At 45.1% G+C, this 23,843-nt stretch overlaps 1 protein-coding gene across 4 annotated transcripts in view; it reads right to left on the reverse strand.

Moving 5' to 3' along the window:
• The window catches only part of CES1 (carboxylesterase 1), a 65,104-nt gene that overhangs the window by 15,071 nt on the left and 26,190 nt on the right, over window positions 1-23,843 (reverse strand). The window contains exons 1-5 of one of the 4 annotated variants that reach the window (XM_068529037.1): window positions 21,080-21,193; window positions 17,514-17,721; window positions 6,275-6,419; window positions 3,416-3,549; window positions 1,048-1,201 (exon numbers count right to left, since the gene is read on the reverse strand). In XM_068529037.1, coding sequence (XP_068385138.1) covers window positions 1,048-1,201; window positions 3,416-3,549; window positions 6,275-6,419; window positions 17,514-17,721; window positions 21,080-21,131 — 693 coding nt within the window. In that variant the 5' untranslated portion in view covers window positions 21,132-21,193. Of the gene's footprint in view, window positions 1-1,047; window positions 1,202-3,415; window positions 3,550-6,274; window positions 6,420-17,513; window positions 17,722-21,079; window positions 21,194-23,843 lie in introns of those variants that run through there. The other 3 variants (XM_068529038.1, XM_068529040.1, XM_068529039.1) reach the window with 3 other exon arrangements.

Consider the following 23,843-nt stretch of genomic DNA (forward strand, 5'->3'; position numbering starts at 1 on the left):
CAAAAAATATAAAAGAATAACTAATGGTTAGGGAAATATTTGTGTTATAATATTAAGGAAGTTTTTTTGTTTAAAAATTCATAGATACAGATAGATAGGTAGATAGATGACAGATGATAGATAGATAGATAGATAGATAGATAGATAGATTCATGGAAAAAAGACTAGAAAAATAAAACTGTCCATGGTGACAATCCCTGGCTAATGGGATTGTGGATGAATTTTTATTTTGGGGGAGTTATCTATGCTTTTCTTTTTTCTCCATTTTATAAAATAAAAACATTTTCCTCTGAATATTCAACTATGAATCCAACATACTTTTTAAAAATGCAGTAACAGCACTGACCTTCTGCTCAACTGTGAGGCAGCTGGAGGGTTTCTAACAGCTCCCAGCGCCTTCTAGTCTGCTTTTCCATCTTTGCTTCCCTCAGTGTCTCCTTATTCCCATTCCCCACATCAGGCTCCCAGGTTGTGTCTGTGTTCCATATATCCCCGGTCCCATCCCCCCTTCCATCCTCCTTCCTCTCTCTACCCCTCCTCCCCCAGCCCAGCTCCATCCTCAGTCCCAGAGACTGCTGCCCTCCTTCCTGAGCATGAACAAGCCATCAGACCTCCTCAGAGGAGGCCTCTGACCTGTTCTTAGTGCTCGCGTCCCCTTGAACCGTAGATCTGGCTTCAAGGCAAATAATGACATTGCACCCAACTTCATGGTTGCCTCTTTTTATTCAGAATTTACACCCACCCCTACTTCCCAAGAGGAGTGAGATGAGTACTAATGGTAAAATGATTAGGAAGGAGAGTAAGAGCTCAACCAACACAGGACAGGAGGAATGTCTCAGTTGCAGCCGTGGCTGGAGATATGGCCCCAGGATGCTAAGCTGAGCTCTGGAGGGCCAAGGAGAGTTTGGCCGTAACTTTCCACCATCTAACGCTGCACAGACTAGGGTCAGCCTTGAATCCAGGTCTTATAAGTAAAGGTCCCATGACTAGACTGGCCGGTCTGCAAGGGGTCCCATCGGTAGCCACATCAAGGCCAGGAACACTTACAAGAATAGAGACACTTTCCCCTCCTGCCGACTCTCCAAAGATGGTCACAGAGCCTGGATCCCCTCCGAAGTTGGCAATGTTCTCCTGGACCCAGTGCAGTGCGGCCAACTGGTCCAAGTGACCCCAGTTCCCCCGGCTGTGTTCATCCCCTGTGCTGTGAGTAAGAGAACAGGGTGGGGTTGAGAGCAGAGATGTCACAGCAGGGCCCTCAGGACCACAGATGGGGCTGGGGGTCTGGGTGAGCCTTCTGGAAAAGGCTGGGCTTCCACAGCACTGACACTGGGGTCTTCACCTGCCTCCCATCCTGCAGCATTGTTCTGCTGTAGCGCTGTACACATCCATCCCACATCTATTTATTGAGCATCTACTATTCTACAGTTCCAAAGGGAATTCCAGGCAGAAGAAACAGCACAGGCAAAGGCCCCGGGGTCCAGTGAACAAAAGAGTGAGTCTAGGACATACAGCTACAGAGGGCCCTGAGGGCCTTGGTAAGGATGTCAATGTCATCTTGAGTAAGTTAGGAAGCCATTGCAGGGATGACATGATTCCATTTATGTCTTAAATGATCACTTTGGCTACTGTGTGGATCAGACATGGTGTAAAATAGCAGGGTTATAAAAGTAGGTGTTATGGGACTTCCCTGGTGGTACAGTGGTTAAGACTCACGCGCCCATTGCAGGGGGCCTGGGTTCGATCCCTGGTCAGGGAACTAGATCCCACATGCATGCTGCAACCAAGAGTTCACATGCAGCAACTAAGGAGCCTGCGAGCCACAACTAAGGAGCACACCTGCCACAACTAAGAACCAGCACGACCAAATAAAGAAATAAAATATTTTTAAACAAAGTAGGTGTTATTACAACAATCCAGGGGAGAGACACAGAGTGCTTTGAACAGGGTGACCACAAGGGAGGAGGTGAGAAGTGGTTGGATCCTGAATACATTGTAAAGGTGGAGCCAAGAGGATTTGCTGGTGACTGGATGTGGGGTGTGAGAAAAAGAAAAGAATCCAAGTGCCCACAGGCTTTTATCCTGAGTAACTGGAAGGGTGGAGCTGCCTGCAGCTGAGCAGGAGGCCCTGTGGGGAAAGGAGGAGTGTTTGGGGGGAGGGGCATCGGGAGTCAAGGGTTAAGTTTGCCCGTGGAAGGGAGAGGTGCCCTCAGATGTCCCGTGGGGATGGCAGGAGGTAGTTAATGATGTACCTGTGGGTTTCAAAGGAGAAATGGGCTAAAAATAGGGAGCTTGGAAGTGCCCCCAAGGTCACTCAGGGAACCAGTGGGACAGAGAAGAAGATGCACACAGAGGCTGAGACGGGGAGGGGGAGGGGGAGGCCCGGGAGGGGCCGAGAAGGAGCAGCCATGAGGGAGGAGGTGGCCAGGAGCCAAGAGAAGGAAATTTTTCAAGAAGATTTGAGGGATGACGTGCGGTTGCTGCCAAGGCTGGGCCACTGGTGACCTGGACCAGAGCAGTCTGGTGTCTGGTCGAGTTGAAACCCTGACTGACGTGGCAGAGGAGAGCCTGGGGGAGAGGAAGTGGGGAGAGTGTATGCAGTTATACTGTAACTGGGAGCAGCCATGGGCCGTGGGGGAAGGAGATGAGGAGTCTCGGTGAAGGTGACACATCCCGGGACATGACTCGCCTGGGACAACCCTCCTCCAGCCCACAGGTCTTTCCAGTGAGATGACCACCCCTCCCCCAGCCCACCCACCAGCCATCTGAGGGTAAGAGGTCCTGGGGCTGGTGCATTCAGAAAAGGCTCAGTAACTGTGCTTGCAGGAAGTCCGGTTCCTGTCCCCACGGAGACTCCATGGAGGCGACTCGAGCCTTCGCTCACGCATGTGCCAAGCTCCACGAAGGAAATGGGGTGAGTGGGCCCTACGCTCCTCCCAGTAGATGTGTCCACTGGAGTCAGGTGCTCGTTACAACCTCCCAGTTCCAGCCACCCGTTCCCCCACCTACAAGACTTTACGGAGCTCCCACATGAGTCTGCTCCTTCTTTACTTCCCCATGAGGTAAGATGTATAAGCCTCTAACTGCTGCGCTGCATGTTAACTGTCATCTTAGAGGCATGCAACATGCTGGGCAGCACAGGTGAAAAAGAGATGAGTATTTCAGACGAGGTAACATTTGGGTTGGGCTTTGCAGGAATAATAGGAGTTTGTCAGGCAGATTAGGCATTTTACATGCAAGTAAGTGGACCAGGGTGGCTGGGGAAGGAGAAGGTAGGTAGAGCCCAATTATGAGGGGACTTGCACGTCTTAGTAGGGAACCTAGCAAAGATCCCTTTGAGGGCTTGCATGACCAGAGTGGGGTCCTAGCACTCCCACACTGAGGGTCAGTGTGCCATGAGGAGAGGCCAGTGTCTTACCTGAAGAATCCCCAGATGCCCAGGCGGTACTGAATGGTTACCACCACCACGTTTTCATGGGCAGAGAGGGCCAGCCCATCATAGGTTGATGCCCCGCCCAACATCAGACCTCCTCCGTGGATCCACACCATCACCTGGACGGGGAGGAAGCAACCATACAGGTCACAGGAAGCAGAGCCCGGAAAGACCTCAAGAGGCAGTCTGATTTGGTCATCTACCCGTTCTCCCAGCTGTGGCCCAGGCCACCACCCCACTCAGTGCGCCCTGGCTGCCCCTGCCTGTCTCCCCTGCCTCAATGCCACCTCCTGCCAGGGCTCTTCATGCTGAGAACATCATCATGGGAACAGCCAAGGCTAAGAGCGTCATCTTCTCCCCAGCACTCCCACCGCCCTCACTCCTGGACCCCTCACGCAGCTCAGCACACTCTGCATGCAACGGCCCTTGGTTAGAAGCTTATTTCAGCTTCACCTTAGTTACCTTTTCTGTGGTGAAATAAACTTCTCACATGAATGATGATCATGTCAAGAAGCACACGCCCCGGGTGGTACCTCTTCTTAATAGGCCTTCCCGCTGCCTCCTCTGCTCCCCAGATCTCACCCATCCTCCAAAGCCCAGCCTAAAAGCCACCTCCTCTAAGAAGTCTTCAATCATTTGATGAATATGATCTGAAAACCTACTAGGTACCAGGGACTGTGCTAAGAATTGAGGCTGAGAGTGGACATGACAATTCATAATGCACGGCCCTGAATTTAAAGAGTTCACATAGCAAAGAAGTGAGAATGGCTAAAATAATAGTATAACGATTTTGTTAGGGCTTCCCTCGTGGTGCAGTGGTTAAGAATCCGCCTGCCAATGCAGGGGACACAGGTTCGAGCCCTGGTCCGGGAAGATCCCACATGCCGCGGAGCAACTAAGCCCGTGTGCCACAACTACTGAAGCCCAGGCGCCTAGAGCCCGTGCTCCGTAACAAGAGAGGCCACTGCAATGAGAAGCCCGTGTACCACAACAAAGAGTAGCCCCCCGCTCGCCACAACTAGAGGAAGCCCGCGCGCAACAATGAAGACCCAACGCAGCCAAAAATAATAAATAAATAAAATAAATAAATTAAAAAAAATGATTTTGTTAATTAAAAAAAAATCAAAGAACTCACACATGATCTATGTGTCAAGTACTGCTCTAAGCATTTAAAAATAAACCATCCATGAGATAGGGACTACCATTGTCCCATTTCACAGACAGGAAAACTGAGGCACTTAACCACCCTGAGGTCACACAGCTAATAGGCGGTGGAGGCAGGACTTGAACCCAGGCAGTCTGGCTCCAGAGTCCACATGTTGAGCTGCCCAGCACACGGCAACCAATGGCCACGGTGCAGTAGGCTGGCTGTTGGGGCAGGAGGAATTTCTTCCCTTCAACTCTAACTAATGCATCAGCAAGACTTGCCTCGTGTGCTGTGTCAGACACTGACATAAATCTTGATATTCATCATTGAACACTTGTGTGTGATTATCCCTGATTTGAGGAAACAGAGCCAGGTCTCTCAGCTAGTAAAAGGCAGAACCAGGATTTACACCCAGACCCTGCGGTTCCAGAGCCTGTGTCCATAGTAGAGGTTCTCCAGCTTCAGGTTCCTGGAGCCCCTGCTCCTCCTACACCTCTGATCCCTGCCTACCTCTGGGCAGAGGGACTGAGTGTGCAGTCATCTCTGAGTCCAGGCTGAGCCAAGGGCTGGTCAGCAGTGATTTGCTGAAGAAGCTAGTCCAGCTCTGTGCAACCCAGATGCTAAGATCCTCCATGGCAGGGGCTGTGTGGTCATGGTTTTATGTTCCTCCTTTCTCTTAACCCCCAATTCTAGCTATGCATATGGGGGCGCTGAGTATGTACTAGGGGAAAGAATGAATGCATGAATGAATGAATGAACAATTGTCCCCACCTCTTTGAGCCAAGCATGTGCAGGGCCACCTTCTAGTCACAAGTTCACAGATGCCCTCTTCCACATCTGGGCACCATGCCAGGGGTGTTCCTGGGAGATGGCTGGGTGCTCACATCCTTCCTGTCTCTACCCCACTGACCCCTCCTTTCCCAGCAGACCAGTGTCATCCTCCAGCCTGAGTCTGGAAGGCTGCCCCATCTCTGGGCTTCCATTTATTCTGGAAATGCTGACTCAGTGGGTCATCAGCTTGTGTCAAAGACAATTAGGAAGTGAAATTATCTACAATAAAATCTTGATAGTTGGCAAAGGCAAAGGAAAGTGCTTCTCTGTTGCTCCAGGCTCTGCATCCTCTACCTGTGACACTGAGACACTGAAAGTTTGTCAGAGAAGGTCTTTGTGTGCTGAGGAAAGGCCACACACAGGCTCCACTTGCTAGTGTGTGAGCGTGACTTGAAGATCAGGAGACCCGTGCTCTAGTCCTGCCAACCCTACTCTGTGACCTCGCCTTCCCCTCACTGGGCTTCAGTTTCTCTATCTGTAACGGAAGGGTTGGGTTGTTGGCTTACCTCTAAGATTCCTTCCAGCTCTGACTTTATTGGAAATTATGTCTTAGCCACCCTGGGTATCACATTCCTAATCTAACAATTAAGAGTAATCCTTCTTGTCCATCTATTAGCATGAGAGACCTTAGAAAAATTAAAATGTGCATTACAGATGTACAGCAAACTCCCCCAGAGGCCCTATGTCTGTCACTATGGGAAACTGAGGTGTGGAAAACCTGTGTTCCCCGATGCCAGGTTTGGCTGTGGTGATAAAGAAAGCCCTGGGGCCCCTGGAACAGCCTTGGTCCAAGACGCCCCAACCCAACACTGCCTTCATCCCCTTCCAGTCTACACCAGCCTTGCCCATTTGTTCCCACTGCTTACCGGCAGCCTGCTTCTCTTCCTCAAGTCAGCAGGAGTGTAAATATTTAGGTAAAGACAGTCTTCAGAAAACTTGAGATTAATGTTCTCCTTTCTGTTGGTAAAGAGCTCTGAGAGCCTCTGCCCCGCCACTGGGTCTTGGGAGCACCTGGGAGGGGCAAGGAGAGAGAAGAATTCTTGAAGTTCAATCAGAGCTGACCAAGGAGATGTCTCCTGCGGTCAGGCCAGGTCTTGCACTGGCAGGTTTAGGGCAGTATTCTCACCAGACTCAAGACACTGGGTTTGGTAGGAGGCTACCAGGGGCATCCACTGGGTTAGGTAGGAGCTTCTCAGGCTCACCAAGGTCTCCCAGGACCAGGTATGGTGAGGCTTGACCCTCTTCCCTTCCTGGGGCCTTTGGGAGGCCCTGAGTCAAGGAAGGAGGCTGCCTATATGCTGATGGGCCTGGGAAAGGACCATTTCCTGCATGCCCTGGGTCCAGACCAGCTCTCCGCTGGGCGCTGTATGATGCCCGCTATAGGGTGACCATATTCTGCCCACAGGGAAACATGTTCTAGTCCACGGGAGACTTCCACAAACCAGGAGAAATCACTCAAATGGCAGTTATTTAGCGCCTACAACAGGGCAGGGGTGAAATATTTGTGGGGCAGCTTTAGGAGAACTACGTTCTAGTCCTGCCTCAGCCTAATTTGCTGGGTTTCCTTGGGTGAATTCTTTGCCTGCTCTGGGCCCCAGTCTGCTCCTCTGTGTAAATGAGGGGAGTGATTTCCATAAGGGTCCTGCAGCACTGACATGCTAAAATTCTATCATCAACCCATCACAGGCAAGAACTATTGGTTGCCCTAATAGGAAATTTTTTTTTTATCATTTAAATTTAATAATTTATTTTTTTATACAGCAGGTTCTTATTAGTTATCTATTTTATACATATTAGTGTATATATGTCAATCCCAATCTCCCAATTCATCACACCACCACCACCACTCCCCACTGTGCTTTCCCTGCTTGGTATCCATATGTTTGTTCTCTATATCTTTGTCTCTATTTCTGCCCTCCAAACCAGTTCATCTGTACCATTTTTCTAGATTCCACATATATGCGTTAATATATGATATTTGTTTTTCTCTTTCTGACTTATTTCACTCTGTATGACAGTCTCTAGGTCCACCCACGTCTCTACAAATGATCCAATTTCGTTCCTTTTTATGGCTGAGTAATATTCCATTGTATATATGTACCACTTCTTCTTTATCCATTTGTCTGTTGATGGGCATTTAGGTTGCTTCCATGAGCTGGCTATTGTAAATAGTGCTGCAATGAACATTGGGGTGCATGTGTCTTTTTGAATTATGGTTTTCTCAGGGTATATGCCCAGTAGTGGGATTGCTGGGTCATATGGTAATTCTATTTTTAGTTTTTTAAGGAACCTCCATACTGTTCTCCATAGTGGCTGTATCAATTTACATTCCCACCAAACAGTGCAAGAGGGTTCCCTTTTCTCCACACCCTTTCCAGCATTTGTTGTTTGCAGATTTTCTGATGATGCCCATTCTAACTGGTGTGAGGTGATACCTCATTGTAGTTTTGATTTGCATTTCTCTAATAATTAGTGATGTTGAGCATCCTTTCATGTGCCTCTTGGCCATCTGTATTCTTCTTTGGAGAAATGTCTGCTTAGGTCTTCTGCCCATTTTTTGATTGGGTTGTTTGTTTTTTTATTTATTTAATTTAATTAATTAATTTTTTTAACATCTTTACTGGAGTATAATTGTTTCACAATGGTGTGTTAGTTTCTGCTATATAACAAAGTGAATCAGCCATACATATACATATATCCCCATATCTCTTCCCTCTTGCATCTCCCTCCCTCCCACCCTCCCTATCCCACCCCTCTAGGTGGTCACAAAGCACCGAGCTGATCTCCCTGTGCTATGCAGCTGCTTCCCACTAGCTATCTGTTTTACATTTGGTAGTGTATATATGTACATGTCACTCTCTCACTTTGTCCCAGCTCACCCTTCCCCCTCCCTGTGTCCTCAAGTCCATTCTCTAGTAGGTCTGCGTCTTTATTCCCGTCCTGCCCCTAGGTTCTTCATGACCATTTTTTTTTTCTTAGATTCCATATATATGTGTTAGCATACGGTATTTGTTTTTCTCTTTCTGACTTACTTCACTCTGTATGACAGACTCTAGGTCCATCCACCTCACTACAAATAACTTTGTAGCTTTTTATGGCTGAGTAATATTCCATTGTATATATGTGCCACATCTTCTTTATCCATTCATCTGTCGATGGACACTTAGGTTGCTTCCATGTCCTGGCTATTGTAAATAGAGCTGCAATGAACATTGGGGTACATGACTCTTTTGGAATTATGGTTTTCTCAGGGTATATGCCCAGTAGTGGGATTGCTGGGTCGTATGGTAGTTCTATTTTTAGTCTTTTAAGGAACCTCCATACTGTTCTCCATAGTGGCTGTATCAATTTACATTCCCACCAACAGTGCAAGAGGGTTCCCTTTTCTCCACACCCTCTCCAGCATTTATTGTTTCTAGATTTTTTGATGATGGCCATTCTTACTGGTGTGAGGTGATACCTCATTGTAGTTTTGATTTGCATTTCTCTAATGATTAGTGATGTTGAACATCCTTTCATGTGTTTGTTGGCAATCTGTATATCTTCTTTGGAGAAATGTCTATTTAGGTCTTCTGCCCATTTTTGGATTGGGTTTTTTGTTTTTTTGATATTGAGCTGCATGAGCTGCTTGTAAATTTTGGAGATTAATCCTTTGTCAGTTGCTTCATTTGCAAATATTTTCTCCCATTATGAGGTTTGTCTTTTCGTCTTGTTTATGGTTTCCTTTGCTGTGCAAAAGCTTTTAAGTTTAATTAGGTCCCATTTGTTGATTTTTGTTTTTATTTCCATTACTCTAGGAGGTAGGTCAAAAAAGATCTTGCTGTGATTTTTGTCAAAGAGTGTTCTTCCTATGTTTTCCTCTAAGAGTTTTATAGTGTCCGGTCTTACATTTAGGTCTTTAATCCATTTTGAGTTTATTTTTGTGTATGGTGTTACGGAGTGTTCTAATTTCATTCTTTTACATGTAGCTGTCCAGTTTTCCCAGCACCACTTATTGAAGAGACTGTCTTTTCTCCACTGTATATGCTTGCCTCCTTTATCAAAGATAAGGTGACCATATGTGCGTGGGTTTATCTCTGGGCTTTCTATCCTGTTCCATTGATCTATATTTCTGTTTTTGTGCCAGGACCATATTGTCTTGATTACTGTAGCTTTCTAGTATAGTCTGAAGTCAGGGAGTCTGCTTCCTCCAGCTCCGTTTTTTTCCCCTCAAGATTGCTTTGGCTATTCGGGGTCTTTTGTGTCTCCATACACATTTTAAGATTTTTTGTTCTAGTTCTGTAAAAAATGCCACTGGTAATTTGATAGGGATTGCATTGAATCTGGAGATTGCTTTGAATAGTAGGGTCATTTTCACAATATTGATTCTTCCAATCCAAGAACATGGTATATCTCTCCATCTGATTGTGTCATCTTTGATTTCTTTCATCAGTGTCTTATAGTTTTCTGAGTACATGGCTTTTACCTCCTTAGGTGGTTTATTTCTAGGTATTTTGTTCTTTTTGTTGCAGTGGAGAATGGAATTTTTTCCTTAATTTCTCTTTTTGATCTTTCATTGTTAGTGTATAGGAATGCAAGAGATTTCTGTGCATTAATTTTGTATCCTGCAACTTTACGAATTCATTGATTAGCTCTAGTAGTTTTCTGGTAGCATCTTTAGGATTATCTCTGTATACTATCATGTCATCTGCAAACAGTGACAGTTTTACTTCTTCTTTTCCAATTTGTATTCCTTTTATTTCTTTTTCTTCTCTGATTGCTGTGGCTAGGACTTCCAAAACTTTGTGGAATAATAGTGGTGAGAGTGGACATCCTTGTCTTGTTCCTGATCTTAGAGGAAATGCTTTCAGTTTTTCACCATTGAGAATGATGTTGGCTATGGGTTTGTCATATATGGCCTTTATTATGTTGAGGTAGGTTCCCTCTATGCCCACTTTCTGGAGAGTTTTTATCATAAATCGGTGTTGAATTTTGCCAAAAGCTTTTTCTGCATCTATTGAGATGATCATATGGTTTTTATCCTTCAGTTTGTTAATATGGTGTATCACATTGATTAATTTGCGTATACTGAAGAATCCTTGCGTCTCTGGGATAGATCCCAGTTGGTCATGCTGTATGATCCTTTTAATGTGTTGTTGGATTCTGATTGCTAGTATTTTGTTGAGGATTTTTGCATCTATATTCATCAGTGATATTGGTCTGTAATTTTCTTTTTTTGTAGTATCTTTATTTGGTTTTGGTATCAGCATGATGGTGGCCTCGTAGAATGAGTTTGGGAGTGTTTCTTCCTCTGCAATTTTTTGGAAGAGTTTGAGAAGGATGGGTGTTAGCTCTTCTCTAAATGTTTGATAGAATTCACCTGTGAAGCCATCTGGTCCTGGGCTTTTGTTTGTTGGAAGATTTTTAATTACAGTTTCAATTTCATTACTTGTGATTGGTCTGTTCATATTTTCTATTTCTTCCTGGTTCACTCTTGGAAGGTTATACCTTTCTAAGAATTTGTCCCTTTCTTCCAGGTTGTCCATTTTATTGGCATAGAGTTGCTTGTAGTAGTCTCTTATGATGCTTTGCATTTCTGCGGTGTCTGTTGTAACTTCTCCTTTTTCATCTAATTTTATTGAGTCCTTTCCCTCTTTTTCTTGATAAGTCTGGCTAAAGGTTTATCAATTTTGTTTATCTTCTCAAAGAAGCAGCTTTTAGTTTTATTGATCTTTGCTACTGTTTTCTTTGTTTCTATTTCATTTACTTCTGCTCTGGTCTTTATGGTTTCTTTACTTCTACTAACTCTGGGTTTTGTTTGTTCTTCTTTCTCTAGTTCCTTTAGGTGAAAGTTTAGATTGTTTATTTGAGATTTTTCTTGTTTCTTGAGGTAGCATTGTATTGCTACAAGCTTCCCTCTTAGAACTCCTTTTGCTACATCCCATGGGTTTTGGATCATCATGATTTCGTTGTCATTTGTCTCTAGGTGTTTTTTGATTTCCTCTTTGATTTCTTCAGTGATCTCTTGGTTATTTAGTAACGTATTGTTTATCCTCCACGTGTTTTTTATGTTTTTTTCCCTGTAATTGATTTCTAATCTCATAGCATTGTGGTTGGAAAAGATGCTTGATATGATTTCAATTTTATTAAGTTTACTGAGGCTGGATTTGTGACCCAAGATGTGATCTATCCTAGAGAATGTTCCATGTGCACTTGAGAAGAAAGTGTAAATCTGCCGTTTTTGGATGGAATGTCCTATAAATATCAATTAAATCTATCTGGTTTATTGTGTCATTTAAAGCTTTTGTTTCCTTATTAATTTTCTGTCTGGATGATCTGTCCATTGGTGTAAGTCAGGTGTTAAAGTCCCCCACTATTATTGTGTTACTGTCGATTTCCTCTTTTATAGCTGTTAGCATTTGCTTTACGTATTGAGGTCTTCCTATGTTGGGTGCATATATATTTATAATTGTTGTATCTTCTTCTTGGATTGATCCCTTGATCATTATGTAGTGTCCTTCCTTCTCCCTTGTAATATTCTTTATTTTAAAGTCTATTTTATCTGATATGAGTATTGCTACTCCAGCTTTCTTTTGATTTCCATTTGCATGGAATATCTTTTTCCATCCCCTCACTTTCAGTCTGTATGTGTCCGTAGGTCTGAAGTGGGTCTCCTGTAGACAGCATATATACAGTTCTTGTTTTTGTATCCATTCAGTGAGCCTGTGTCTTTTGGCTGGAGCATTTAATCCATTCACATTTAAGGTAATTATTGATATGTATGTTCCTATTACCATTTTCTTAATTGTTTAGGGTTTGTTTTTGTAGGTCCTTTCCTTCTCTTGTGTTTCCCACTTAGAGAAGTTCCTTTAGCATTTGTTGTAGAGCTGGTTTGGTGGTGCTGAATTCTCTTTGCTTTTGCTTCCCTGTAAAGCTTTTGATTTCTCCGTCAAATCTGAGTGAGATCCTTGTCGGGTAGAGTAATCTTGGTTGTAAGTTCTTCCCTTTCATCACTGTAAATATATTGTGTCACTCCCTTCTGGCTTGTAGAGTTTCTGCTGAGAAATCAGCTCTTAACCTTATGGGGGTTCCCTTGTATGTTATTTGTCATTTTTCCCTTGTTGCTTTTAATAGTTTTTCTTTGTCTTTAATATTTGTCAATTTGATTACTATGTGTCTCAGCGTGTTTCTCCTTGGGTTTATCCTGTCTGGGACTCTCTGCGTTTCCTGGACTTGGGTGGCTATTTCCTCTCCCATGTTAGGGAAGTTTTCGACTATAATTTTTTCAAGTATTTTCTCGGGTCCTTTTTCTCTCTCTTCTCCTTCTGGGACCCCTATAATGCGAATGTTGGTGCGTTTAATGTTGTCCCAGAGGTCTCTTAGGCTGTCTTCGTTTCTTTTCATTCTATTTTCTTTATTCTGTTCCGTGGCAGTGATTTCCACCATTCTGTCTTCCGGGTCACTTATCTGTTCTTCTGCCTCAGTTATTTTGCTATTGATTCCTTCCAGTGTATTTTTCATTTCAGTCATTGTATTGTTCATCTCTGTTTTTTCTTTAATTCTTCTAGGTCTTTGTTAAACATTTCTTGCATCTTCTCAATCTTTGCCTCCATTCTTTTTCTTAGGTCCTGGATCATCTTCACTATCATTATTCTGAATTCTTTTCCTGGAAGGTTGCCTATCTGCACTTCATTTAGTTGTTTTTCTGGTGTTTTATCTTGTTCCTTCATCTGGTACATATTCCTCTGCCTTTTCATTTTGTCTTTCTGTGAATGTGGTTTTCGATCCATAGGCTGCAGGATTGTAGTTCTTTTTGCTTCTGCTGTCTGCCCTCTGGTGGATGAGGCTACCTAAGAGTCTTGTACAAGCTTCCTGATGGGAGGGACTGGTGGTGGGTAGAGCTGGGTGTTGCTCTGGTGGGCAGAGCTCAGTACAACTTTAATCTGCTTGTCTGCTGATGGGTGGGGCTGAGTTCCCTCCCTGTTGGTTGTTTGGCCTGAGGCAACCCAACACTGGACCCTGCAGGCTATTTGGTGGGGCTAATGGTGGACTCTGGAGGGCTCACACCAAAGAGTACTTCCCAGAACTTCTGCTGCCAGTGTCCTTGTCCCTGCAGTGAGCCACAGCCGCCCCCCACCTCTGCAGGAGACCCTCCAATACTAGCAGTTAGGTCTGGTTCAGTCTCCTATGGGGTCACTGCTCCTTCCCCCTGGGTTCTCATACGCACACTACTTTGTGTGTGCCCTCCAAGAGTGGAGTCTCTGTTTCCCCCAGTCCTGTCGAAGTCCTGCAATCAAATCCCGCTAGCCTTCACAGTCTGATTTTCTGAGAATTCCTCCTCCCATTGCCGGGTCCCCAGGTTGGGAAGCCTGAAGTGGGGCTCAGAACCTTCACTCCAGTGGGTGGACTTCTGTGGTATAAGTGTTCTCCAGTTTGTGAGTCACCCACCCAGTGGTTATGGGATTTGATTTTATTGTGATTGCACCCCTCCTACAGTCTCATTGTGGCTTCTCCTTTGTCTTTGGATGTGGGGTATCTTTTTGGTGAGTTCCAGTGTCTTCCTGTCAATGATTGTTCAGCAGTTAGTTGTGATTCTGGTGCTCTCTCACCAACTGTTGCTTTAAACACTGCTTATATATTAACTCATTTAATCTTCACATCAGCCCCATGATTTAGGTTCTATTATTATCCCCATTTTACAGTTGAGAAACTGAGGCACAGAGAGGTTAGAGAATCTGCCCAAGGTCACACAGCCAGAAAGAACCATACTATGTAGTGTTTATGTTTCCAAGGACATTATAAGCCACATTTCCAGATCTCAGTGTCCCCACAAAACCGCATGACTGCCTCCAGTATGTTGATGAGGTAACTGAAGCACTGAGGTGCTTGGATGACACAGCTGTCAAGTGGCAGAGTCAGAGCCCCAAAGATAAACTCTTGATTTCCATCCCGGGGGAACTTTCTCCAGATCACCAAGGCAAGGGGCATAATATTCATAAAAGAAGACAATCAAAAGTTTAAAAAGAGAAAATAAGTCAATGTCACTAGTATTCAGATAAATGTAGAATAAAGAGAATAATCATATATATAATGACGATGATAATAAAAATTATCATTATTTTGCCTATTCAATAGCCCAAATCATTTTTAATAACCCAAAACATTGCTAAAAATTCAGTTAATGGAGGTTTTCATATATTAATTAAAGGGATGCAGTTGGAATATTTCTGAAGGGAAATTTTTAAAATACTCTTACTCGGAAATGTTATTTCTTAGAACTTATCCAAAAATATTTATGAACATGCATGAAGATCTAGCTACAGGATATTCATCATAGTGCTACTTATATTATCAAAATCATCAAGAACAATTAATAATCCCAAATAAGAGATGCGGTAAATAAATCATGATTCAATATGCAATGTAATGCAGCTATTAAATGTCAGGGTGTGATATTTAATGACATAGAATGATGTTCATGATATACTTTCATGAGCAAAACAGGCATCTAAAGTATCTGTCTTGGGGTTTCCCTGGTGGCGCAGTGGTTAAGAATCCGCCTGCCAATGCAGGGGACATGGGTTCGAGCCCTGGTCTGGGAAGTTCCCACATGCCGCGGAGCACCTAAGCCTGTGAGCCACAACTACTGAGCCCATGCGCCACAACTACTGAAGCCCGTGTGCCTAGAGCCTGTGCTCCACAACAGCAAAAGCCACTGCCATGAGAAGCCTGAGCACCACAACGAAGAGTCGCCCCCGCTGGCCACAACTAGAGAAAGCCCGTATGCAGCAACAAAGACCCAATGCAGCCAAAAATAAATAAATTAAAATAAATAAATTAAAAAAAATAAAGTATCTGTATCGTGTAATATGATATTGTGATATAAGAAGAAATATGTATTTGATCTTTGTCCAGTTTCTGCTGAAGAGCTCTTAAAACCCTTGAAATCTCCTGAGTGGTGTATACTGTTGGGTTAATGAGGTGACTTTTGGTTCTCATCTAAGGGCAGGAACTGGTTGCCAGAGGAACAACCACGTGATTAGAGGGTTGGAACTTTGCGTCACAGCCCCCTGACCTCTGGAAAGGGGAGATGGGCTGGAGAGGAATCAATCACCAGTGACCAATGCTTTCAATCATCCTGCCCATGTAATGAAGGCTCCATAAAACCCAAAAGGACAGGGTTCAGCGAGTGTCCTGGTTGGTGAACCAGAACTCTTCTAAGGGCCACCGTGCTGGGTCCCAAACTCCAGAAGGATGGATGGATGCTCCTTTGTTAGGGACCTCACCTTATGGATCTCTTCATCTGGCTACTGGCTTGTATCCTTTAATACCCTTCATAATAAACTGGTAATCTAGTGAGAAAACTAATTTCCTGAGTTCTGCGAGCTGCAATGGCAAATTAATAGAACCTAAGGAGGGGGTCACAGGAACCTCTAATTTATAGCCAGTTGGTCAGAAGCATAGGTGACAACTTGGACTTGGAACTGGCATCTGAAGCAGAGGGTGTTACTGTGGAGCTGAGCCCTTAATCTGTGGAATCTGATGCTATCTCTGGGAAGAGAGCATCAGAATTAGCTAAACTGTTGGACACACATATGGTGTGTGAGAACTGCTTTTTGGTGCGGGGGAAAAACCACACACATTAGAATTGGGTACAGAAAATTATGTGATTACATTTTAAGGGAGAAATTATGCAACAGATAAAAGACTGGAAACATAGAATCTAAAATATGAACAGCAGTTCTTGCTAGGTGGTGGAGTTGTGTATGATTTTCATTTTCTTACCTCTACTTATCTATACTTTCTCACTTTTATGTAATAAGTATGTATTACTTATTACTTACAATCAGGAAATAAAATGTATACTTGCAATAAAAATAAATAAAACATATTAATTGCAATCAGGAAATAAAAAGAATGAATATTATTTTAAAAGAATGGAAGAAGTAAGGAAGGAAGGGAGTAAGGAGAGAAGAGAAGAAAATTCAGCAAGAGGCAGGACCCTGGAAATTATTAGAAATCTCTTGCTGAGATAAATAAGGTCTGAATCAATGCTTGTAGACATCTAAGGTGCCTTGGGGTACAGTTGTGAGTCTTCTTGCCCAACTTGACCAGCTAACTAGAACACATCAACCATTGTTCTGCTTGTGGCTAGGTAGCTAGACACACTTGGGAGTTGAGAACTTGCCCAGTCAACACCCCAAAGCACTACCCACCCACACATCTCCTGGCCCACCTCACTTCCCACTATGGTAAAGTTCAAGAAGGAAAATGAATAGAACTGTGAAAATTAATAAAGAGAACCCTCACTAAAATGGAATCTGGAGGTCAGGAGGGGGAGATCTCAGGAAGATATCACTCCACCTCAATACAGATACCCCTAGGAAGAGACATACTGTGCACCTCTGACCAGAAGTGACACTTTACTACAAGAAAGATTTCCTCCTTGCCTGGCAACAGCTCAGCCAATCAGAGACTGTCATTACTCAGCCAATTAAAAGCCACTACATAACAAACTCCCAGTTTCCTCCAATGGACTTTTTGTTTATAACAGTGCCTCCTAATTTCCCCTTCGGCTCTATAAAAGAGTTTCCTTTCCTTTTACCAGACTTGCATGTGGTTTGCCATAGTTGCATGTCCCCAACTGCAATTCTTTGCTGCTCCCAAATAAATTTCTGTTTTTGCTGGTAAAATATCTGGTTGTTTTATTGTTTTAGGTTAACAGAATCATTACTTTTGAAACCCCTCACCTGCTCAACTTTCTATTTTTTTCCACAGCACTTATCATATTCTAACATATTGTATAGTCTATTTATTAGTTTGCATATTGTTTACTATCTATCTGCCCCTGCTAGAATGCAAGCTCCATGAAGGTGGGATCTTTGTTCTGTTCACTAATCGATTCCAGGAAACTAGAAAATGCCTGGCAAATTTGCTCAATAAATATTAGTTGAATAAAGGGCTCTAGAATGCTATGAGAGTTCTGGAATGTTTTTAACGATCTACAATATCTTGAGGATTCCAGGATGAAGTATGAACCACTCAGAGGATTGCCTTGGCTCCTTCCTGCATCCCTTTGAGGCTAACATCCCCACTGGAAGATGCCAAAGTCACACCCTGACTTACATGGGAGGGTAAGAGGTGGTATTCTTCACGAAGATCCATGGTTCTGCAGGCTGCGGCGGAGCAAACCTCAAGGATCCAAGAGGGGGCTTGGCAAAAGGGACTCCCAGGAAAACGGCCACAGGCTGTGCAAAACCTTCTAAGCTGACGTATTTCCCCAGGACTCTGCCCTGCGCGGTGTCCACAACAGGCGGAGAGGGTGGTTGCCCTGCTGGACATTGAGAGGAAATGAGGACATGTCAGTGGTGAAGGTGTGAACTGGATTCTGGGTGAATTTTGTTACTTTTGCCACGTGATCTTGAATGTCCCCTCAACTCTCTAAGCCTCAGTTTCTTCTTATGTAAGAGAGAATGAAGCTAACTGTCCTTCCTAACTCACAGCTCTATCCGAAGGAGCGAATTGCAATTGGAGGTATAACAGCATCAAATAAGACATAAATGCAAAAAGAAGAGCCACTGGGAATGAAGACGGCATTCGGTTTCCACACTTAGGAGCATGTGGGAACAATCACCGGATGCTGGTGCCGAGCTGCACGCTGGATGAGAGGATGAACAAGAGCCGGCTGCTCTCCTCAGAAATCTGACCTTATGTGGGGGATGAGCCACATATACCTGACCCTACTGCTGGGAGGAAAGTGGTCCGTGTCCTGAGAGAGGTACCAAGTAGGGTGCCATAGGAGACAGAAGAGGGAGCGAGGCCTTCTGACTGGTGGCTTCATGGAGGCAGTGACCTTGGAGCTGGGACTTGCAGTAGTGGAAGGAGTGACAAGGGGAGGTGGAAGAGGGTGTTTAAAGGTATAAACAGAGATGAGGTTGTGCAGAGGTGAGGCTCTGCGACAGCAAAGTGCAAGACCTGCTTGAGGAAGAGCGATGGGCCCATTTGGGTCAGGAAGAGTAATGGGGGTGGAACATAATCCTGGATGAGACAGGTTCATGTCTGGGAGGGTCTCAAACGCCAGGCCAGTGATTCGGGCTTTATTTAGTGGGTAAATGAGCAGCAGTGAACCGTCCTGGAGTAACAGAGAGTGACACAATCAGCTTGAAGAGGCCCCTTCTGCTGGCTCTGAGCAGGGTCATCCAGAGGCAGAGAGACTGGGGCTCAGATTCCGTCTGTCCCCTTCTCACGGGGCAGACAGTTCTTTCTCACTGAGCTGAAATGCGTCTCCCTGAAGCTGCCACATCAGTCCTGGTCCTACCTGCTCTGGGACATCCTGCAACTTCATGTGACAGGCAGCCTTAGTGACCCATGCTCATACCCATCCCTCAAGTCTTCTCTTGTCCGTCCTCAACAGCTTCAGCTTGTTGAAGCATCCTAACAGGAAACGATTTCCAGCCTCTCATGCTCCCAATTGTTCCCCTTTAGATATAGACAAAAGGTCAACCTCTCCCTCAAAGTATATGGCCAGAACAGAAAAGAATAACCCAGATTTGGTCTTACAGACAAGTCCGATGATAACCTTCAAGAGAGATGAAGTGGAGAGACGTCCAACTGGCAAGGGTGAAAAAGTGGGTGATTGGCTGAGAGGTATAGGCAATCCTGGTAACAGCAGCAGTTACCACTTGTGTTACATGTAATGTTTGTATATTGAGCACTTATTATGTGCCACATGGGCATTCCAGTTCCTTTAAACTAAGCTTCACAAAAGCCTTGCTAGGTAGACATCAATATGCCCATTTTTCAGATGAAGTAACTGAGGAAATGGAGGCAGCCAGTATGGACTTTCTTTTTTTTTAAATTTTATTTATTTTTGTCTGTGTTGGGTCTTGGTTTCTGCACGCGGGCTTTCTCTAGTTGCGGCGAGTGGGGGCTACTCTTCGTTGCGGTGCGTGGGCTTCTCATTGCGGTGGCTTCTCTTGTTGCAGACCACAGGCTCAAGGCATGTGGCTTCAGTAGTTGCAGCGTGTGGGCTCAGTAGTTGTGGCACGCGGGCTCTAGAGCGCAGGCTCAGCAGTTGGGGTGCACGGGCTTAGTTGCTCCACAGCATGTGGGATCTTCCTGGACCAGGGCTCAAACCCGTGTCCCCGGCATTGGCAGGCATATTCTTAACCACTGTGCCACCAGGGAAGTTCCCAGTATGGACTTTCTAAAGGTGGAACTGGCGTGGCCCTGCCAGGGGGTAAACAGCAGTAAGGGAATAACCTGCCCCTAATTTGGTTCTTACTCTGCTCTTACCCTCAGTTCCAGGCCTCTCACAGTGTCATAGCACCAGGAGGAAGATAAAACCCAGTGGAGCCTGGGCTGTCAGTGAACTCAGGAGATAGAGATAGAATTCAGAGCATGATTTTCCGGTTGACCTTGGGCATGTACATGTCCCTCTCTGAGTCTCAGTTTCCCCATCTATAAAATGGCACAGATGCATTCTGAGGTCCCTTGCGGCACCCTTGTATTAACCAGGTCTTTTATGTTCTGTATTCTGATGCCTTGACATCTGGGGCCTTGCTGATTCTGGAGGGACTGCCCCTCCCAGAGTTCGCCAATCCCTAATGATAGGAATGAACTTCCCCTTCAAGCGTGCCAGAGCCTGTACCCCAACTACCTCCATCAGGCCCTCCACATCTGGCCACTATCATCCTGCCCTAATCACTCCAGGCCAAGTACCTGACAACTGTGCAGTCCCTAAGCCCCAGAACCTGTTGAAATTGGCTACTTTGCTTATTCTGCTTCACCTCTTCCTTCCCCCCAGCAACCAAGATAAAGCCCCTTACCCCTAGCTCCTCCTTCTTCCCTGTGCCTCATGACCCACCCAGGGCTTCACCTCCAGGCCCACCATGGCAGTTCCATACTCCTTCCTCTGGGGAAATTGAGTCATGAACCATCTTTTCAATGACAGTTGGCTCCTGATCTGTGGGCTTAGAATACCCCAAATTGTCTATTAATACACTGTCTTTTTTTTTCTGGCTGCCCCGCGAGGCATGCGGGATCTTAGTTCCCCGACCAGGGATCAAACCTGCGCCCCCTGCAGTAGAAGCGCAGAGTCTTTAACCACTGGACCGCCAGGGAAGTTCCGATACACCGTCTTTTAAAACAACTTCTTTATCCCTTTTTTGCACTCTCTCCATTCCAGGCACTCTCTCAGAAACAACAGCGCATTTCAACCTCACGACAGCCTAATGATGTAGATACAGCTGTCACCCCCATTTTATAGAGGGGGAAACTGAGGCACAGAAAAAGGAAGTCCTTTGCCTAAGCTCACAGTGCTAGTAAGTGCTGAGCTGGCATGCAAACCCACACACTCTGCCTCCAGAGGCGGTATTAATATTCTGGTAAGCTAAGCTCCAGGATTTGGCCACGTCCGTATTAGTAATCAAGAGGAAAAGATATGGAGCTCTCCAAAGTCCTCAACTGGGATGCAGGAGGTTAGCTGGTGGTCCCCCTCTGGTGTGGCAGCGTGCAGCCGAGCCTAGGATGTTTATCGTCCACTGTGTCTCCTGCCGCGGGGGACCAGCTGGGCTAGACGGTCCAAGTCCACAGAGCGCGCGCTGCTGCAGAACCTGGCCTGTCACTCCTTCCCCTTGTCCCCCACAAGGATTTCCAAAGGTCCCCCGCTATTTGAATTTAGGAGGACTCACCCCAAGCCGTGAAAGTGGTGAGGGAGGACAAGACCAGAGCGAAGAGCCACATCGTGGAAGGACAGCAGCTCCTGTGCCCGCAGGTCTCGGCACTGCTCAGGGGGCTGTTCCAGTCCCCGCCCCCAGCTCCCGCCCCCAGCTCTCTGCACAGGCTCCCGCCCCAGTTGCTCAGTAGCCTAATCTGGAAATAACAGAAAAGCTCTCCCACCCTTCCCTGTGGGCTGCTGTTTAGGGCTGTAAGCCATGCCCACCCAGAATTTACCTTCTTTTAAATCAAGAGCCCGGACTTTACTCTCCAATTACAGGTAGCCACCTACAGGTTCAACGATTTGTTTCATAAGTGTTTTTCCCTTCCTGGACTCTAGCCTTAGTGTGCTGTGAGCTACCCAAGGCAGACACCAGCACACAGAGGCCTTTGGACAAGGGGAGGCTGTGGTCTGGGGTCCTCAGAACAACTTGAAAACTTTCAGAGCAACTCCCAGACCCACAGCTGCCCAGCTGGGGAATTAAGGGCAAATCTTTTCATTTCCCTGGGCTTCTATTTCATAGAGTTCCACGCTCTTATTCTGGAAACATCTTAAATTTCATTCAGTCTCCCTTCTGATGCCTAAATTAACTTTACAACATTCCTGCTAAGTGACTCAGCCTCCTGTTGCACACCTGCAGGGTCAGGGAACTCATTCCCTCTCCAGGCAGGGATCTTTGGACAGAATGTTCTTACAATAAAGGGACTCCATCTCTCTACAGTCTTTGCCTCTAATTATTCATTCATCCATCCCTCCATTCTTCCTTCCATTTATTCATTATTTCACTTATTCATTCATCCTCCAAACATTTACCAAATACTTGGCACTATGCTAAGTGCAATGGATACAAAGATAAATTCAAGACATGTTCCATCTCCTGGAGGAGCTCACCATGTAATAAATAAGACAGATGCAGGGAGAGGTGATAGGTAGATTGCAATGCAATCTGAAAGCACCAAAGTAAAGGGATACAAAGTGCTCTGAGTACACCTGTGAAAGTGCCACTTACCCACTAGGGACACAAGGAAAATGCTCAAAGCCTGTTTTATAGAATTATTAAATGTTGAACAACAGGACATTCTCTAAATACATTCTGGTACAGCTGCCTAAGGAAATACTATGCTTTCACTCAAACTAGTGATGCACACCTCTATTTATTTATTTATTTATTTTTGGCTGCGTTGGGTCTTCGTTGCTGTGCGTGGGCTTTCTCTAGTTGTGGCGAGCGGGGGCTGCTCTTTGTTGCGGTGCGCAAGCTTCTCACTGGGGTGGCTTCTTGTTGCAGAGCATGGGCTCTAGGCACGGGGGCTTCAGTAGTTGTGGCACGCAGGCTCAGTAGTTGTAGCGCATGTGCTTAGTTGCTCTGTGGCCTGTGGGATCTTCTCGGACCAGGGCTCGAATCCGTGTCCCTTGCATTGGCAGGCGGATTCTTAACCACTGAGCCACCAGGGAAGTCATACACACCTCTATTTATTGACAAGGAAAGGCAGTCATGATCTATTGTGAAGGGGAAAAAACCAGATTATAATATAGTTATGGCTGCTTTAGGAAACAGTTTGGCAATTCCTCAAAAATCAAACACAGGGACTTCCCTGGTGGTCCAGCGATTAAGACTCCATGCTTCCGCTGCAGGGGGTGTGGGTTCGATCCCTGAGGATCCTGCATGCCACGTGATGAGGCCAAAAAAATTTAAAAATTAAAAAAAAACAAACACAAAGTTACCAGATTTCCCAGCAATTCCACTCCTAGGTATATACCCACAACAGCTGAAAACATAACTATACAAAAACTTGTACACAAATAGCTGCATTAGTCACAATGGACCGAAGTGGAAAGAACCCAAATATCCAGGAACAGATGAATGGACAAATAAAATAATATCTATCTATACAATGGAATATTATTCAGCCATAAAAAGAAATGAAGTACTGGTACGTGCTAAACATGGATGAACCTTGAAAATACTATGAAAGAAGCCAGACATGAAAGGACATATACTGTATGATTCCATTTGTATGAAATGTCCAGATTAAGCAAACCCATAGAGGCAGAAAGTAGTTTAGTGGCTGCTGCAGGCCTGGGGTGGGGGAATGATGTGCGGCTGCTAATGGGTAGAGGTTTCTCTTTGAGGTGATGAAAATGTTCTGGGATTACATAGTGGTGACGCTTGCACAACTCTGTGAATATACTGAAAACCACTGAAGTGTACGCCTTAGAAAGGTGAATTTTATGGTGTGTGGATAATCTTTTAATAAATAAATATTTTTAAAAATCTAGGGCTTCCCTGGTGGTGCAGTGGTTGGGAGTCCGCCTGCCAATGCAGGGGACACGGGTTCGAGCCCTGGTCTGGGAAGATCCCACATGCCGCAGAGCAACTGGGCCCGTGTGCCACAACTACTGAGCCTGCGCTCTAGAGCCCGTGAGCCACAACTACTGAGCCTGCACGCCACAACTACTGAAGCCTGTGAGCCTAGAGCCCATGCTCCGCAACAAGAGAAGCCACTGCAATGAGAAACCTGCCCACCGCAACCAAGAGTAGCCCCCGCTCGCTGCAACTAGAGAAAGCCTGCGCGCAGCAACAAAGACCCAACACAGCCAAAAATAAATAAGTCAATAAATAAATTTATAAAAAAATTTTTTTAAATAAATAGAAATAAAAAATCTAGTCATGTACAATATCCCAATATAATATAAAAAATATCTTTCTTTGGGGAGGAAAAATTTTGGAAGGTTATACC

Source organism: Eschrichtius robustus, chromosome 19 (genome assembly GCF_028021215.1).
Source record: "Eschrichtius robustus isolate mEscRob2 chromosome 19, mEscRob2.pri, whole genome shotgun sequence".
Taxonomy (NCBI): Eukaryota; Metazoa; Chordata; class Mammalia; order Artiodactyla; family Eschrichtiidae; genus Eschrichtius; species Eschrichtius robustus.